General features: G+C 36.4%; 1 protein-coding gene across 1 annotated transcript in view; it reads left to right on the top strand.

Moving 5' to 3' along the window:
* Positions 1–19973, top strand: part of LOC144250944 (roundabout homolog 1-like) — a 186620-nt gene that overhangs the window by 139311 nt on the left and 27336 nt on the right. The window contains 1 exon segment of the mRNA XM_077794110.1: positions 1597–1793. Coding sequence (XP_077650236.1) covers positions 1597–1793 — 197 coding nt within the window.

The raw sequence follows: 19973 nt of genomic DNA, 5'->3' as shown, positions 1-19973 counted from the left end.
ATGAATGGGAGAGATAGCATACTATCTGAATAAGAGGCACTGAGCTGACAGAAGAGAACTATAGGGTGCTGGCATGCAAGAGGCACTTCTTAAAATCAAAAGCATTCTCCGGAAAATTGGTCAGGAAGGAAGGAGTACTGGAACTAAGAGAATAGAAACATTTAAATGATAAGGGCAGTGAGAAGTCCAGAGATTAAGGAATGAAACTTGGTTAGCATTATCCATTTTTTTTTTTTGAGTTTTACAGTAGTAATGTGGGCATGAATAGATTTCAGGGGAGACGGAGTGATTGGGAGTTGTAACTACCAATACTGAGTCAAAATTGCTTTTCAAGAAGCTCAGCTGAGCAGTGAAGAAAGAAGGTATTGATTCCTACAGAAAAGAGGGTAAAGCAAAGTTTTAGCAGAAAATATTTTTAATGTATTATAGGTACAGATATATCAGGTAAAACTGGAATCAATAGAAAGAAAAAGGTTTCTGAAACAGGGACAGAGGGCTAAGGCCTCAGGTGACCAAGTCTCCGAAGAGAAGTTGCCTGAGAGTTCATCCTTATGGTCTGGGACACCCCCAGGAGTCCCATCTGCGGATGAAGTAGAATGATAGATGGCTCAGACTTGGAGGAGGACAACGTTATTTTGTGCGAGATTGGAGGAGTGATCATTTAGAAGTGGTGCTGTGAGTGAGCGGCAAGTCTTCTAACCTGACCCTTCCTCTAGGAAGAGTACCAGTGGGCATGTCAGAAGAAGTGGGGTTTCTTCAGACAATGTGGATGGCAGAGGAAGCATTTCAGGGTGGGGGGAAGCATGTAGAAGAGATTGGTTTTGATGTCTTTCATGCTCAGAGGGTAGAGTGGACAGGATACAAAGAAATGTGACCAATTGAATGGTGCATCTTCAATAAAAGTGGCAGTAAATTGAAAATAGTCTGGAGATAGAAATTCAGATACTAGCTAGACATTGACGAGCATGCCTTGTGTTTTAAAGTCAGCAATAATGGCAGGCTTCTGAAGTCCAGAGTTCCATAAGGCATACACATTGACTACCTCTGTGGCTGGGGAGTAAACCCAGGCTTGGCTCTGATTTAGTAGTTCTAGAAGACTGGGTTTCATTTCTGCTGATTCCTTTTAAGAACACTCTGTAGCTTACATGTATATTTCACTATCTTATCTGTATTTATATCAACACCAGGAGCTTCTCTAAGTAGATTCTATTATCACTTTTTTGGGAAAAAAAATGGAAACTAAAGCCTAAATAATGATCAGAGATCACATGGTGAATGACATAGAATTGGAAACCAAGTCGACTCCAGGTTTGGTTTACTTCCTTAAGTGTTATCAGTCCCAAGAGAATTCTGATGTGGATATAAGCTTAGGAGTGGAGTCAATCCAAATCTCCAGCCACTACTAGGAAAACAAGGCTTGCTACTTTTATTTTCAAAAGCCAGTGTGCATTATGCATTATGCTTTTATAGTACCCTTATTTATTCTTTGGAGTTACTGATGATTCCCCATTCAGAATTACCGAGACAGGAGGGATGCTTTATACAATGAAAGTGCACAGTGGTGTTCACATGCATTTATTATATTCTGTTACACAGAGGATATTCTACCTTACTGTAGACCTACTTTTCCAACATCGAATAATCCCAGAGATCCCAGTTCCTCAAGCTCAATGTCATCAAGAGGATCAGGAAGCAGACAAAGAGAACAAGCAAATGTAGGTCGAAGAAATATTGCAGAAATGCAAGTACTTGGAGGATATGAAAGAGGAGAAGATAATAATGAAGAATTAGAGGTATCTCTATTTTGTTCCCAATTTTTTTCCTCATTAGACTGTAGTTAATATGTCAACCTCAAAATTAGGAATATCCATTAGTGTGCAGAAACATTACTATTTTTATTACACACTTCTCTATACCCTAATGTTTGTGATGTCAAAAACTAAACTTCTGAGCATATAAGGATTTTCTTGAAATGTATTTTATAATTTTAAATGTCAGTAGTAGTTTCTTTGAAGATATTTTCAGATAAGAAATATACATGGCAAAGATAATGATGGGAAATAAGAATTATAGATCTAGATATACTGTAATTCCTATTGTTATATGAAAACTCAGTGAGGTGATGGAGTTTTATAATGTGAGAGTGCGTAGCCCATGTTACCTGTCAGTCTAGCAATCACCAGGATCAATTTAGCTGATTTGGACACACAACTTTACATATATTATGTATATATTTTAGTTGTAGATGGGAAACACTATCCTCATTTATTTATTTATTTATTTTTATGTGGTGCTGAGGACCGAACCCAGTGCCTTACCCATTTGAGGCAAGTCCTCTACCACTGAGCCACAGCCCCAGTCCTGGATAATATCTTCCACCTTCATTCTTTTAAATATTCAAATATTTCCTCCCTTATTGGAATCTATAAATTATGATGCACGATAGAATTGCAAGTCATGTCATATTATAAAATCCCCTCCCTTTTAAAAATTATTGTTTTCTACATTTAATAAAAAATAAGCACAGAATAAATTTTTCCTATTACAAATATATTTAGCCTCAAATAGATGGTGAGGATTAAACTATAACTTCATAATAAATGAAGAAAATATTAGAACCAATCATGTCTGATTGAATGCTGTCTAAAGCCAAATGTATTTTGATTTTGAAGTTTCGAAAAAGTCTTTCCTGCTGCAAATGCTTTGGGGAGATTTTTTTTGTCAAATTTGCCTGTTTTATATAGGAAAACCCTCTTGGAGGATAAAAAATCATTATAGTTAATTCTAATATTTAAAGTCAACAAAGGCAGAGTTATAGGATTGAGTTGAGATGGAGAGGGATGGAGAACTCAGCATATTCCTTCTCCTGCAGAGCCCTGTGTTCTGCCCCCACAACACTGAGGCACAGTGCAAAACAGTTTGGTGCTTGTTAGAGAACTGTTGGATTTGCTATCAAGACAACTAAAGTTGATAGATGAATTAGTTGTCATGAGTACTTTTCAACTTATGCCAGTGAATGAGTGAAAAAAAAAAAAAACATTAGACTGTAAGAATAAATGCCTAAAAAACAAGACGAGTCAATACTCTTGTGATTTATCTTCAAGTTTAACAATACTGCCTCTTTTACAGGAAACTGAAAGCTGAAGACAACCAGAGAGGCTTATGCGATCTAATGTGAAAATTATCAGTCAAGATGCCTCCTGTCTGATGACACATGATGCCAGATAAAATGTTCAGTGCAATCAGAATGTACAAATTGTCGTTTCTATTCCTCGTATTGGGGTAACATTTTTAAAAAAAAGTTATTGGGTTTTTATTGTTGCTCTTTGATCCCTAACCCTAGGAAGAACCTTTCTCTTCCCCTCGATGTTGGAACCATTTCTCTTGACTTCCAGCAAGAGAAGTGTATCAACTTCTTGCTTCAGTCATCAGCCTCAAGAAAGAACCAAACAGTTCTTTTGCATTTTGCCCCTGAAATATGGCATTGCACTGCTTATATACCAAGCTAACTTATAGCAAAATATTGATTGAAGATACAATCTTGATTTATCAACCTCATGCCAAGGGCTCTCAAAGTATAATCTTTCTGTAACCGACTGCTAATGCAAATCAAAGCATATTTCATTTTAACATGATTTTGAAATCAGTCTTTCATACCGCCCTTTGTGGGGAGAAACTAAAAATATAGCAAATGCAGAACAACAAACAATTCGAACGGGGTAGAAACATTGTAAATATATACTCTTTGCAACCCCTGGTGGTACTTTATTTTGTCTTCATTTCAAACATGGAAGTATATTCTTATTGGAAATGTACTTTTTGATAAGGAGGGCTAAGCCAGTTGGATCTCTGGTTGTCTAGTCATTGTCATAAGGACGCCTAGCAAAAACCTTGTTCTATTTTTCAATCAAGAAGCAATTATAAATGCACATTAGAAACAAATGGATGCCTTTAATGACCAATCGAGTAAAGACATCCTATCTTTTTTTTTTTTTTTTTTATTGGTCGTTCATAACATTACATAGTTCTTAATACATCATATTACACGGTTTGATTCAAGTGGATTATGAACTCCCGCTTTTACCCCGTATACAAATTGCTGTATCACATCAGTTACCCTTCCATTGATTGACATATTGCCTTTCTAGTGTCTGATGTATTCTGCTGTCTGTCCTATTGTCTACTATCCCCCCTCCCCTCCCCTCCCCTCCCCTCCCCTTTTCTCTCTCTACCCCTTCTACTGTAAATCATGTCTTCCATTTGTATTCTCTTGACTTACCCCTCCTTACCTCTTAAGACATCCTATCTTAACTGGCCTAAATTTCTTCTGGTAGTGTCAGTTCAGCTTTCAGAAGTGCCACTTAAGGAATTTTATTTGATTTTTGTTTTGTAATACACTGTTTTTAATCTTTTTTTTTTGTTTTGTTTTAAAAGCACAATCACTAAACTTTATTTGTAAAACATTGTAACTATTAACCTTTTTTGTCTTATTGAAAAAAAAAAGTTGAGAAGAGTTTTTAACCTGTTTTGTTAATGCTCTATGTTTGTATTTGGAATATTTGAATGATAAGAGATGGTGGAGTCACGTGCATACTTTATCGTGGGCCATGAACTAGAGGGTTCTTACTTTTCCTAGATTTAAAGAAAAAAAAATGGTTTAAGTTTGTTGTGGCCAATGTAGAATCCTACAAGCTTTCATTATAAGCTCAAATAGGGCATTACTGCTTTGAATTGCCAAACGATGCCCTCTGACTGTAGATTTTTATGATCTTTTTTTGTCATTATATGAATTTCATTGACTTTATAATTGGTGCTATTTGAAGAAAAAAATGTACATTTATTCATATACAGGTATCAGGCCTGACCCCACTGGAAAAACAAAGCCAAACAAAACTGAACCACAAACAATGGCTGGTATTCACCAAAAATGAAAAGTGCTCACTTAGATTATTTGAGAAAGTTTCATAGAAAGCGTGTGCAGTACTAAGGGAACAACCCATGTGATTAATGTTTTCATTATGTTCATGTAAGAAGCCTCTTATTTTTAGCCATAATTTTGCATACTGAAAATCCAATAATCAGAAAAGTAATTTTGTCACATTATTTATTAAAAATGTTCTCAAATACATCATTCTTTCTTGTGTTGATTTTTTTCCATTGTGTGCTGATCAAATTTACTTCATTTAATCACAAATTCGTTTTGTCTGAACATTTCACCACTATATTATCAAATGAGTAAAAATTCTCAATTAGTTTTATGGACATCCAGGTTTTACTTATAAGGAAAAATTCCCATTTAATTCCTCTGATATGAAAAATGTGAGATGAATCTGAGCTTGAAGTTAACTATTTGGTAAAAGAGTAACTCTTAAGGGTTTGCTGTATTTGTTTATGTATGTGCATCTGAATTTCAGTAACCCTATTTCTAAAATAATCAGAATTCAACTATGATAAACCTGATTTGTAAAGTTTGAACTGCCTACATTCTGTTGACCAAAAGAATCCAAAATGCTCATTAGTAACTATCTTTTTTCTTGTTACAAATTCATGTGACATTTTAAGAAACCATATACCAGGTTGCACATTATGATTCGATAAAGTCAGCATTTTTAAGCATTCAACTTTAGATGGATGAGATGGGTATCATGTCTTGGAAATGATAAAAGCAAAAGAAACTGTTGAAGGTTCTTTTGCTATGACATATATATTGTTCTCCTACCTAAATTTTATGTGTATCAGAATTTGAAAATCAGTAAAAAACTGAAAAAGCAGTGAAATTTCAAATTGCCAGCATCCATTTATAGATGAATAGGTCCACAGGTCAAGTCAGTTTCCAAGCTTTCTGAAGGAAAACAATGAAGAGTCATGTTTAATGGCCTAATTTTTTCTTTTCCTTGATGGGCAGACTAGTTAAGCCTTTCTTTTTTTATAGTATGCAATACACATGCAAATTATGTGTATCAAGGCCCTGAATTTTAGTCCCAGTTTTTTCTTGACTGTGTTTCCTTGGACATGTTACTTAACCTCTAAGTCTCAGGAACCTCACCTGTAAATTCAGTAATACCTACCTCATGGAGCTATTGTCATGATTTAATGAGTTAATGTATATGGTATGGACTTTGTAAACTCCACCAACAATACAAGATCTTATATTCATGGACTGAAATTCATTACACATGCAACCCCATTTTCATACATAGTTTGTTCTTAAATATTTGCATGAACGTAAAAGAATAAGTGTGGTATAAGGATGAGGGTGGTCAGTTTCCGGTAAGCAAAATTCACTGTGAAATACCTAATTGTGGAATAAATTCTTGGTGTTATTGTTTGTCTGCTTGCTTCTGAATTCAAGGGCCATACAAGGGGTGGTGATAATGATGTTTCCAGCACTCTTTGTACAACTCAGGGATGCAAACATGTCACTTGAACTCTCCATGTATAGATTTGGTATATTGGGCTGCTGTTCTGCCTAGAGGCAGAAAATGTAATCCTAATTCCAGGAGATTTAGGTCATATCTGGCTTGCTTTCATTTCAGATATAGTCTAATTTCCACCTTTGCAAGGTGGCATTTACATTCCAGAGGCTGACTCCATGTGTAGAAAGCACAGGGACGTGGGAGACAGGGGGCTTGGGGTATTGCTATTGCCAAAATTTCTGGTGATCTCCATTTGTTGAACCCTTGATGTGTAGCCTCTGGTTTCCAGCCTTGATTTTCTTATCCATTGACCCTCCCTAGACACTTCTGAGTCCTTTGAGGTAGGTTGAGTAGCAAGCTGGGAGGAAAGTTTTTACACTCTTCCATGCCATGCCGGGACTCCAGAGACCCAGGATTTAGAGATCTGGGGCTCTAGAGACTTGGGACTTCCTCAGAGCCTTTCAAGGTACTGCTATGCCTCCTCAACTGCATGCCACGTTTGGGCAGTGTGTGGATTGGAGAAGAGGATGAGAGCTACCACTGCAGTTTGGAAAACACTAAAGTAAAATCATTTGCATTTTGAAGATAAACCCCTTTACATTAAAAATAGTTTGGAAACCATTATCCTAACAAATCATTGTTGTATGTCTGAAACTGGAATGCATCCTACAGCTGCAGTATCTTAAACAATCACTTCAGCCAGGTGACATTCATGATGTAGTTTTCACTGCTTGCCATTAAAAAAATTATGTCTCATAAAAACAGATAGTGAACATGTGTCAAACTTTTATTTTCCTCATAAGGAAAACTGCAAGAAGACAAGAGCAGTTGAAGAGCAAGCAACTGCAGAAGGAACTTACATATGATTGCTTAGTTAACTTTCTTTAGGACAATGCAAACATGATATTATTATCTCTACTGGGCTAGAGAACCCTAATACCATTCTTTTTCTTTAGGCTAAATAACCACTACCCTCAGGGCTACATGAATTCCTCACATTTATTATTTGCAAAATATTAATCAAAAAATCCTTGGAGAATTTACACTCATCCATGAAGATGAAGAGGTCGGTGACTTACTCTAGTCCATGTTTCTCCAGAAACAGAGTCTGAGACAAAGACTTGGATGTGAAGAATATATTTGGGATACAATCCCAGGAAGTGGAAGTGAGAGGTGAATAAAAGAAGAAAAAGTTTATGTAAGTCCTTGAAAGGATGTGAAAATACCTCCACTGGAGGGCTTCACTGGTTCTTCTGAGAAGAATTCAAAATGCCTCCCAGAACCTTGCACAGAAGGACAGGAACCTGGGTCATTATCATTTGGTTCCTGTTCCTTATTAGTTGCAGGTTGCTTGTTGGGTAAGGGACCTAACTTCCAAACACTATAGTGAGTCGACCAAGTGGGAGCAGAAAAGATGAAGCAGAAAGAAGGCAGCATCTGGCAGGCATTTGAGCTGGGAAGTTACCAAGAGGAGGTGAGTCTGAGCTCAAAGAGAAATGACAGCCACTGTGAGTCCTCAGTGGCAGCTCCTATGAATAGGATTGTCAGAAAAATGCTTCAAATTGGTATCAAAAATCAAATAATCCTCAGCTTACCATTTTCCAAATTTAAGGTAAATATTCTTTCCTAATACCCTAAATGAAATTAGTCACAATTACTCAAATTACTTTCACATTGGTGGAGTTATGACAAATTATCAATTATTGGTAGTATATGTGTTGAATTTTAACTGCCATTTAACCTTCTAAAAATTTTTACAGTATCAGCATTAAAATACAACAAAATAAAGGATATGAAAACAGACACAAAGAGGATCCTTAGAAAAATAGCTGCAATTTTCCATTTTCTGATAAAGAGAAAAGCTTTACTATACATAAGAAAAATAAGTGTTCACAATCAATAAAGTAACTTCTAACACATGTGCTCTCTCTCTCCCTCCCTCCCTCCCTCTCTCTCTCTCTCACACATACACACACACACACACACACACACACACACACACATAGTGGATGAAGGCAGGCTAAATTACCAAATCCCTTGGAATAAAATGAAAGAAATACCAAGCAATGTTGAGGATGGTGTAATCAATTCATTTGTTGTCTAAGACTATCATTGTGGCATTATATTGTAACAAAAGTTGGTAGCGTTTTCACAGAATCTCATAAAACAAACCTGTTAATTTAATGGAGTATTAAATTTAATGAAATGTAACATTTATATGAGCTTATTCCCTTAAATTGTGCTCATAAAATTTAAATGAATTGGGTACTCGAGCAAACTTAATGTTTGTCTTCCCAAATGTTTAACTACTAATCTCCAATGTAATGGCATTATGAATTGGGGCCTTTGGGAACTAAAGAGGTCTTGAGGGTGGATCCTTCATGAATGGGACTGGTGTCCTTATAAAAGGGGACCCTGGAATGCTCTTTCTTTTTTTCTGCCATGATACAGGAGAAGTCAGTGCACTAAGACCTAGTAGACTTCCACCTTGATCTTGAACTTCTAGCCTCTAGAACTGTTAGATTTGTTATTTATCAAGCCACATTATCTATAGTAATTTGTAACAACAGGTTGAAAATAGTAAGACAGGTCTTTGGCGTAATCACTAGCTCTCTGTGCAAGTTAATCTTTGAGTTATTAAAAATTCTTTTGGGAGAAACTGAGGGTTTTGATTCTGAGTAAAACAGAACTTTCAGTGCTTCTAGGTCAAGTGATTTCTATAACTTTCTTAGTTCAGAAATTAACAAAAGTAACCTGGGCAAGTGGGACATTTTCTCTGACCTGCACTTTAGGGGTCTTCTACACTTTGGAGAGCCTTGTTTGGAACTTAAGTACTTCTCTGTTGCATGCAACTGGCCAGGGCAGGCAGTGTCATCAGAACTGAGTTTTAGAGCCTACATAGGGACCAATGTGTACCTTGGAGTTGACATCTGGTAGTTTCAGAATTAGAGCCTAGGGAGTCCTCCTGGGGCCTGGAGCTGGCTCCCTGGTTCCAGGAAAGTAGCTTTGTTGGCAGATTGCTCACACTGGCTGACTTACTTATTTTTCATAAAATTGAGTGGGGTTATGCTGCCAGAATAGCACTGTCATCTGATTTGGGATGACTTAAATTGTTACTATAGATAGGAGCCCTGTAGAAATATTTGCCCTGGCTGCCGGCTAGAACAACTCTGAACACAGGGAAGCGGCATGGTTTTAAACCAAATCTAATATAAACCTGAGTTTTATGTTAAATGCCTATTTAATACTCTACTTAGTGTTTTCCACAATAAGATTAGATAGTATATATTCAGCACATTATCTACCTGTCCTCTGTAGAGGACACTCATACATCATTTCTAAAATGAATCTTCCTTGTGTGTATGGAAATGAATGTTTATGTGTGTCTCTGTGATTTGGGTGGCAATGATAAAGTTAATGGTCTTTACATACATTTTGCTTTTGAACTTACAAGAAAAAAATTATTCAACATGTCAGTAAGGGCTTGGGAAGTGGAAACCATTCAGAATAGCTACTGTGGGGAATATCGTAAGAAGTAAATTGTGAATAAGTGGATACCCAAAAAATTAAGTCATTATTATGTTCCTGCTAGGATTTCAACATATAGTCAAACTGAATTTTGGCCAAAATTGGTATGAAATGTGTAGTTCACTTCCTTTGACAAGGAAACCAAGACTAGGAAACTTGCTGAAATTCACAATAGGGAGATAAAAATAGAGTATTGTAAATGAATCTTACTCAACTCTAGTGCCCTTTCAGAATTTAAAACAATCCTCGAGACCAAGTTAATAAACATGAATAAACATTAAAAGAATACCCAAATTCCATTCTTAAGTAGAATACAAGAATGGTATCTGTATGTGGGTGTAGGGGTGCTAAAAGTGGTCTTGCTAAATATTTAAAAGTGCCATTGACTGTAAAATATATGTAAATCTTAAAATATTATTTAGGCATGCAAAGACCACTTTTAAAAATAAGAAATTGTGAATGTAAATTTCTAAGAATTGCATATAATATATACAATCATCCCATATTAACATTTTCAATATTAAGAGAACTTAACAATTTAATTTAACAAAACTTAACTTTTCAAGTGCTACTCAGCATCATTTATAATAGAAGAACTCAAGAATTTATTCAAGGTCATATAAATTGCTTCTCAGATCAGAATTTTTCATTGCTTTACCTGACCCAGCAATCCCATTGGTCCAGCTCATCCCTATTTCCATGAAAAGTGAAATGTTTTAGAGAAGTTTTAGCATTTTTTGCATTGTTTTTCTTAAATTTGCTAATACATTTATAATAATATTTTTGCCATTTGAATTTTGAGGTGCTTTGGAAAAATAAGTCAAGAAAAATAATAAATTGCTTATACTAATAATGTACCTATGCATAGCATTAGCATATATTTGGAAGCTCATGTATTTTATCTGGATGATTTAATATTAACAATCATTAATTAAGCCTCACATATTTCAAGTGTACATAATTAAGCAATCATTATGGATAAAATTCTTAATTCTGCTATATAATAGGGTACCAAATTTATGACTACCAGATTAACTTAAAAAAGTCACCCTCTATAAGGTATTCAAGAGTCTGATAAAGTTACTCATCAACTATTTTTCATGTTCTTTACTCTGATTTCTATCTAGGTAGTAATTCCTTGATTCTGTGATCTTCTGAGCATCTCCAATATATAGGAAGAAAAGAAAACTCTAGACATACACACAGCAGTGTGGATTGTGTGGTAGAAGTATCCACACAGTGTCAGGGAGCTTTAAAAAGGAACTGAAGGCATGTTTTATCTGGATCATGAAGGCTGAAAAGTAAGTCATAAACTCATTTATAGCATATGAATCTTGTGTATCTCAATTATATTCTCAACAGAAGCACATAGAAGACATTTGAAAATTAAAAATGATTTAAATGAGCCAAAGGATCAATTATTAATCATGTTTGAGTAATGATTTAGATTGTTTGTTTTTATTGGTCAGTTTCCATCATTCTCCAGTTAAAACAGTTTTAGAACCACACAAATTTAAAGAATTTACCAATAAATGCATAAAAGGATTAACTGATGAAACTTATTAAGAGGATTTGGGATTAATTTTTTTAAATATTTAATTTCTCCCTTTTATATAGACAGAAAATCATTACTGATGCTTCTGAACTCAAGTTATAAACAACAACAAAAAAAACACATGAAATCCAGGTCAATGCAATGAATTAAATTTATGGTGTAATGGTGCAATGGAAGTGAGACATACAAGAGGACTCAGAGGAGACATGGTTCAACCAAGGCTCCAACTCCACCTGTCTGTGAACTTCTTTGCTCTGCTTAGTTCCCCATACTGCTTTCTCACAGTGTTATCATAGCAGATAGTCCAGGTGCAGTGGCACAGGCCTATAATCCCAGACATTCGAGGCAAATCAGGAATATCACAATTTAGAGGCAAGGCAGGAATATCACAATATAGTGAGAGCCTATCTCAAAAGAATTACAATCTAACTTCTCAAAAGACTCTGACAGTGCATCCAGTGATATCAATTGTTATACATACTCTTTCCAGGACCAATCCTGTGTCCAGAATAATACCATACACTATTTGACTTAAACCTAGATTTCCCTCTGCTGAAATATATTGACCTACAATGCCTGAAGCATTTGGACTGTTTGTTGAAGAGAATGGATAATAGGAAAGTACCCGACAAGGAACAAAATAAACATTCTCACTAATATATTTAGCAGTTAGTCTGTGTGCTACGTGAACACTTATACTTAGTGTATGTGGAACTATTTTAAATGATTATAAAGTTTTTGACACTTTTCTCATTAGGAGGCAAGGTTTATCACCATGAATTCTCTAGATGCATGTTTGACTGCTTCAACCACCAGAGAAAGATCATGACTTCTGTGATTAAGTCATTAAAAATCAATGAAACTTCCTTCTAGTCCTTTGGAAATTTACGCTACACTATCTCACTCTTTCAATATAGTTGCTATGCTACCAAAAACATGAAGCCATCTAAAAGGTTTTTGTATAGGTCAACAATCTCAAAAGAGGCCAGCTTTACCGCCTGTCACGGGAATCTGAGGATTCCAACCTTCAGCCATTTGAGACACCCCAGTCATTCACATCGCCCCAACTAGTACCCTGGACTTCATGAAGCAGCCATGAAGACTTCACAAGACAAGATGTCCCAACTGTGCCTGGAATTCTGACCCACAGAATCCATGAGCATAAATTAATGACACTTTAAATCACCAAGTGTGGGGTGGTTTTTACACAGCAATAACCAGAATTGTTTGAATGTCTCTAGTGAATAGAAAATCCATAAACGTAGAAACAGGAAGAAAGATATGAAAAAAAAGGGAAGTTGCCAGGCATTTAAGCAATATCATATGTTTCGAGAGTGGAGGATGAAGGGTTGAAATAGTATGATGATAAACAAAACCCTTGTACTGTATGTCTAGCATCACTCTTAGTGATCCAAGTAGTATATTGTCCAGCTATAAAGAAATCTGCTGCCCAGAACACACACATCAAGTCACTAGTTCTCAGGTTTTACTTTATAAACCAGAAATATATATTTCTTCCCCTGATTTTATGTGCCAGAGATGCAGCAGGAGTTCTTAAAAGAAATTTTGAAGTTTAGGAAACAGCTCTTCTGCTAGTAACCAGGACCTAAATCATTCACACAGATATGGCAATCACACAATTTTTCTTATCTTTCCTCCTGCCTCTATTCTTTTTCATTATTTCTTATTTCTAATTTTACCAAGGCAATAAACATCAATACAGAGAAAGATTAGTTAATATTATTCCCTTTACTAGAAACAAAGGTTTAATAAAAAAAATTAAAATTTGATAGACTATTTCCCTACTTCTTTATAATGTTTATGGTATTTATCAGATAATAATGAATTTTTAAATGCATTTCAAATAGAATCATCATCATAACTTTAATTTGCAGATGAGACAATAAGGCTTCAGAAGGTGATTTGCCCCAGTTCACACACCTAAGTTACTAAAAAATAGACATAAATCTAGTTTATAAGTTCTAGATTGACTATAATAACCTGAATTTACTGTACTATCAATTCAAACAACACCTGTATTTCAATATCTTCTCCCATTAATATCTCAAGGACCTTGTCCGTGCAGGTGTTGAATTTTAGTCTTTATCCACCTAATATTTTTCAAGAATTTGGAAACATTGGAAAGAATTTGGGGATTTACAGAAGCATGATGTTCCACAATACACAGAAAAGAGGACTAATGAGTGGCTATCCCTGTTTGGCATTATGGTACCAGAATTATAAATGCACTGGCACGGTTGTTTATAAACTACTAGTTGTGATTTACTACCACTCTGAGAACCCAAACAGGGTACATTCTCATATTTGGAATCAAGGAAATTTCTTTTCTTTAACTCAATTCCCTGGGACTTGTAGAACTGGTAACCTGTTGACTTAAAGACAATTCACTCTGAAGAGTAATTGATGATTGAACTAGTATCTCCAGCACAAATTATCTATAGTTTCAAGGAGATTTTTTTTTTCCTTTGGTCATTGAACTTGTGTGTGTAACTATATTGGTTTACAAAAATATTCCACAAAGTGGTTTAACATAAAGCAAGTATGTTTTTCATATAGCAATCAGAGTGAAACTTCTAAAATGTATTTTTGATCATCATTCTGAATCTCTTTCGAAGCTCCCCTAGCTTTGTTCTCATTCATAGTATAAATAAATAAATAAATAAATAAATAAATAAATAAATAAATAAATAAATAAATAAAAACAATGAGCTATGAACTCTCTTTCCATTTATCTCTATGATCTTACCCGTGTTTTAGCCAGATTTTTGTCATTGTGACCAAGATATCCAACATAAACAACTTATAGGAGAAAAGATTTATGTTGGCTCACAACTTTTCAGTTCATGACTGACTGACTTCATTGCTTTGGGCTCAAGGCGAGGCAAAACATCAGGGCAAAAGGAGATGGTGGGAAGAAAGCTACTCAGCTCATGGTAGCCAGGAAGAGAGAGAAAAAGCATCCCAGCACAAGACAGAGTCCCTGTTTTAGTTAGCATTTCTGTAATGGTGACCAAAATACCCAATAAGAACAACTTAGAGAAGAAAAGTTTATTTGGGGCTTACAGTTTCAGCAGTCTCAGTCCATGGAGAGCTAACTCTGCTGCTCCGGACCCAGGGTGAGGCTGCCCAGCATGGAGGAAGGGTCTAGCAAAGGAAAGCTGTTCCTCTCATTGCAGCAAGGAAATGGGGGCAGAGGGAGAATAAGAGAGAAACAGAAGGGATCACAAGAAGAACAACTCTTCTAGGACATCCACTTCCTGCAGTTATCACACAACACCTGCCAAAAATTACCACCCCGTCAGCCTATCCAAACTAGAATGGAACAGATTAGGTTAGGACTTTTTAGGACTTACAATCATCTCACCTCAAAATAGTCCGTCATTAACAGAAGCTTTGGGGGGATATCTCATATCTGAACCTAACAATCCCCGAGGCCATACCCCCAGTGAGCTACTTCCTCCCACCATGCCCTACTGCCTACAGTTCCACCTCCACCTACTAGTTTATTCATCTATTAGTAGATTAATACATTGACCAGGAGAGAGCCCTCATGATTCAGTCACTTGCCAAAAGCCCCACCTCTGGACACTGCTACATTGAGGACCAAGCTTTTGCCACAGAAGTTTTGGAAGACATTGCAAATTGAAACTATAACAACCTACCACTAATTTCCAGTCACATGACCTCCTTCTGTTCAGTGAATACATCTGGTAAACACCCTACCTTTAAGTATTTGCATTTGATTTCCCTGAAATTAATACACTCTTCCTCTAGCTATACCAAGCTTAAATTTTTTGTTTCAAGTCTTTGTTTTCTAATGACATCTTGTGTAACGACTTTGTTTAAAATTGTAGCTCAACTGCCATACCTTCTTTCACCTTCTGTTTTGTTTTTCTACATAGTAATTAACTCCCTTTAATTTTTTTCTTAATCATCTGCTCTTCAGCAGGAATGATTATGTTTTATGCACAGTTCCTGGAACCAAATGAAGTATAAAACAGGTGCTCAATGCGTGTGTGTGTGTGTGTGTGTGTGTGTGTGTGTGTAGTATAGATTGAGTAGAGATGGCACTTTGATTCAGCAATAACAAATAATTGTCTGAAGAAAAACCTTTATTCTTGGGCTGGTCTCTGGAGTGTCTTAATGGTGCCAGTGTGGATTAGTGAATAATTAGGTCTTTTGTTTCTGAGGGACTTAAGAAAAACTGTCATTCTTCTGGTGAGATTTGGGAAAGGAAAGGACAATTTTTAAATACCCCACGTACCCTTTGGGCAAGAAAGAACATAGATCCTCTAGCCTCTGCTTCTTCAAATAAGGAGTTAGCAGTAACTACTCAAGCTGACTGTTACAGTGTGTAGCTGGAATGTGTCCGAAGGCTCATGTGTTGAAAGCTTGATTCCCAAGGCAACTGCATTCAGAGGAGAAGCTTTTCCAAAGTGATGTGGTAATGAGAGCCTTGGATCAATTAATACTTTTATGAATTTGTAGCTAAATGGACTATTAGAAGGTGGTGGAAACTGTTGGAAGCGGAATGTACTTCAAGGGAGTAGGTCTTTTGGGGCATGCCTGTGGGGATTACATTTGTCCTACACTCCCTTTTTTTCAGTTCTCCTGCTGCTTCCTGGCTGCCATGAGGTGAGCAGCTTTACTCTACCACACCTTTCTGCCATGATGTACTGCCCTGCCTCAGGCCCCAAAACAAGGGAGGTAACTAAGCAGACTGAAAGCTCTGAAATCATGAGCCAAAATATCTTTCTTTTTTTAGGTTGTTTTCTTCAGCTCTTTTGTTACAGCAACAGAAAGCTGACTAACACATTAAACCTCACCTTTCCATAGCCTTTTTGTTTCTCTTACAGCACTCCTGGGCCTCAACCTGTCAGCCATATCATCCCATGTCATATGCCCTAGATACTACAATATCTTTTCCCTCCTAATCAAAGAAAGACTGAGATCATGTACAAGAATGGGATCCTAATTAGAATAAGTTATACTCCATGTATATATAATATGTCAAAATACGCTCAACTGGCATGTATATCGAAAAAGAACAAATAACAAATAAAATAAGATAAGTAGATGAGAAAAAGCAGACTAAAGCAATGGTTCTCTAAGTGTGCAGCAGCAGCACCTGAAAAGTTGATCACTGGGTCCCACTCTAGTTCTACTGATCTTGAACTCTGTAATGGGACCCAGAAATCTGTATTTTAACCAACACTACAGGAGATTTCTGTGCATGCTAAAGTTTCAAATACGCCATGCTAAGCACACAGCATTTCAAGGGCAGATAACAGGTATCCTTGGCCCAGAGATAAAGATGGACCTAGGGATGTGCTACCTAGAATCAAGGTACTTGATCTCTGGCCCAGTGTCCTGGGGCAACAACACAAGAGCAATTGCAGGCAGCAGCTACTTTTGGCTCTGGGCCAGGAGATTCAAAGACCTCAGTCCTGCAGCGTGGTAGTCTGGCTAAACTGCTGCAGATCCCTGCCCCCTTACTGAGCTGCAGGAGATGCACCCATGCCTCTGGATCAGTGGACCCTTACTCCTGCTCCCACCCATGTTCATGGCTGCCTGGTGATCAGATTCGCCTTGCCTCTCATCTTACAGAATGCCAATTTGGGAGTTAAATAGGAATTTCTGATTCCTAAATCAGATAGGCCCCTCACAGCCCACATTTAAAAGCTGCCTTCCTTTCCCACCTCTGTCCTAGGTAACCCTGAGGATCAGCCAGGTCTGGAAGTAGAGAATCTGTTTATGGATTAAAAGGATTCACCTCACCAGAATCCCTTACTCACTCTGCCTCAAGAGTTCAGGGCTAGGCATTTGTGACATAATTTGGGGGTGCACTGCCACCTTGGTCCCGAGAAGGGGACTCAGAGGTGGAAATTTTATAGAAACCTAGTCCAAAGTGTGTCAAAGCTTGTGAAGAGTTCATGTTAGAGACCTGAAGTTACATAGAGACCTGTCCTCTGAATCCAACCCATTCTCATGGACCTCAGCCTTTCCCAGGCCAATGACATTACCCCGTCCCTCTTGGCTGTTAGCAGGGTCCCCTCATAGGCAGTTTGACCAAGATGTTAGTTTCCTCTGAAATCCAGAAATAATTTAGGAATCAAAGTATCTTTCACCCTGAAGTTGTTAGTCTATGTTCATCACCAGGTTTGAATATCTCTGTTGTGTTCCTAGGTCCACCATTGCTGGCTTATGTGCACACATCATTCTTAGTTGGTTTCTGGAAGGGGGGAAAAACTGTGCAAATGGCCCTCTCTGCAAACAGAAGGCATCCCACCTGACTCCCTCTTCAGAATAAACAGATTCAGACTTTCATTTGCAGCTCCTGCAACTTCTAATAAATGTTTTAAAGCACTTGTTTTTTTCAGTAACTAATTAAAGGTTATGTTTTAGAATATGGTTTGAAAATCTGGATGGATAATATTATCCAGAATATTTAGAGAAACTTTGCAGAATCCTTTCTTGTATTCACCACTCTTATCTTTCAAGTTGCTTTATTTTCTCTCTCTCTCTCTCTCTCTCTCTCTCTCTCTCTCTCTCTCTGTGTGTGGTATGTGTGTGTGTGTGTGGGGGGGTTCTTTCTTTCTTTGGCAGAAAATATACTTTTCAAAACTTCCTGATCAAAGAAGTAATATCTCCTGTAATTTTAAGGCATTAAGAATGGCCCCTCACCTTTATTTTGTTTCCTCTTCTCCTTTCTTTTCTGGTAGGCTTATCCCTTCTTTCTGCTTCAACATCACAACTTCACAGAGTTGCCAACATCTAAATACGTTAATAAAATGGGTCAAGTATAAGATTAACATTAACTTGTTGAGTCCCATCCCCAGTACCACAAAAACAAAACAAAACAAAGCAAACCCAAAAACCCACCTTGTATACATGGAAGAAAAATGTGAGTATTTATTTCTTAAGACCTTAACGTTTTCTGGATAAAATTTCCTTTTTCCGTGGTAAAGAGTGAACATTTGGATATAACATACCAAGATGTTTAAGTGGACACCTTCGGATTTTTCAACTTGATTATAAATATATCCCTCATTCTGACCTTGATCATTGAGTAAAATCCATGTCGGTGTTTTTTGTGCATCTGTGCACACATGATATTAGAAGATGTAACTGTGTGTGTCTTTCTGGCAGTTTTAATAAGAAAAGTGACTGAAATCACTCTTATTTTGATTAAAATGTTCAGATAGAACAGAGGAATTACAGGAAGACAGGACAGAGGTCTATACTGGAGCAGGATCGGAACTGCAATGCGCTGAGGTCTGTGCCGCAGAGCTAAAATCCAGTTTGGTTGTTTGTTTTGGGATTCCTCTTGGCATTGACCTGTTCTTTTATAATACAAGGCACCGCATCTCTAGTCTGGAGTTGGCCTGACATCGAAAAGGTCAGGCGGCACTTGGGAGCCCCCTCTTTTTCTTTCTGAGCCGTACAGTGGGAGACTTCACCAGTGTCCATGTGTGTAATTGGATGTAAATTTTATTAAGGGAAAAATTAGCTTAAGTAACCAAACTAAAATTTATTATGAATAAAGAAAACAAACAAAAAAAAAACTAGTAACTTGAAAAATAATCTTCCTAGTCTAAGATATTTTTAAGTAATGGACAGGGAATGAATATTGTGTATACATGTAGTATATGTATGTACAGAAATTTTAGTATGTAAATTTGTGTATAGAAATTTCTGTGTGAATCTACTTATAACTTCAAATACTCCACCAGATTGGAGATATTTTTGACATATATTAATTTATTGACTTCTTTTTTTAAAATTATTTTTAAAGTAAGAGCATCATTTTGATCTGATTATGTGTAGATCTGTATTATAAATTTATTCCATTATTTTTGCTTAGATTTTAACCAATATTTTCACATAATCAATAGTCCAGTTAATCATCACAATTTGATTTAAATAAACCAACTGATCATTTCTATAAAGGCTTATGTAGACACTCCAGAAAACAAATTAAAGATTAGGTAGTCAAGGATATCAGAGAACAATTATTGTTTTTCCTCTATTAATACTTTAATTCATGATAGAATATTGATAATAGCCACTGGGGTATGGACAAAGTAAATAAAACAGAAACATTCTTGATGAAAAAATAGAAACATATCATTTACTTCTTATTTCACATAGACTAATTATAGTTCATGAAAAATAAATTATGAATCCACAAACATATAGATAGTTAAAAACAGAACCAGGGTTAAAGTCAGTTCTTTGCCTTCATATCTCATGTACTACTTCAATTTTAATAATTCTGTACTTCAGTCTTTTGAATCTCTTGTGTTATAATCCCAAAGATCCCAATTCAATATTCATGATACATGTTTGTACTCTTTAGGCTTTTTTGGTGCCAAAAATAAATATTGGTTTTGTTCCTGCTTAAAACATCCTGAAATATGTCCTACTCATAAAAATTAAGTACACATTTACTT

This window comes from Urocitellus parryii, chromosome Y, assembly GCF_045843805.1.
Source record: "Urocitellus parryii isolate mUroPar1 chromosome Y, mUroPar1.hap1, whole genome shotgun sequence".
Taxonomy (NCBI): Eukaryota; Metazoa; Chordata; class Mammalia; order Rodentia; family Sciuridae; genus Urocitellus; species Urocitellus parryii.
The sequence above is the reverse complement of the archived record's forward strand: the minus strand, read 5'-3'. Positions and strand labels throughout refer to the sequence as shown.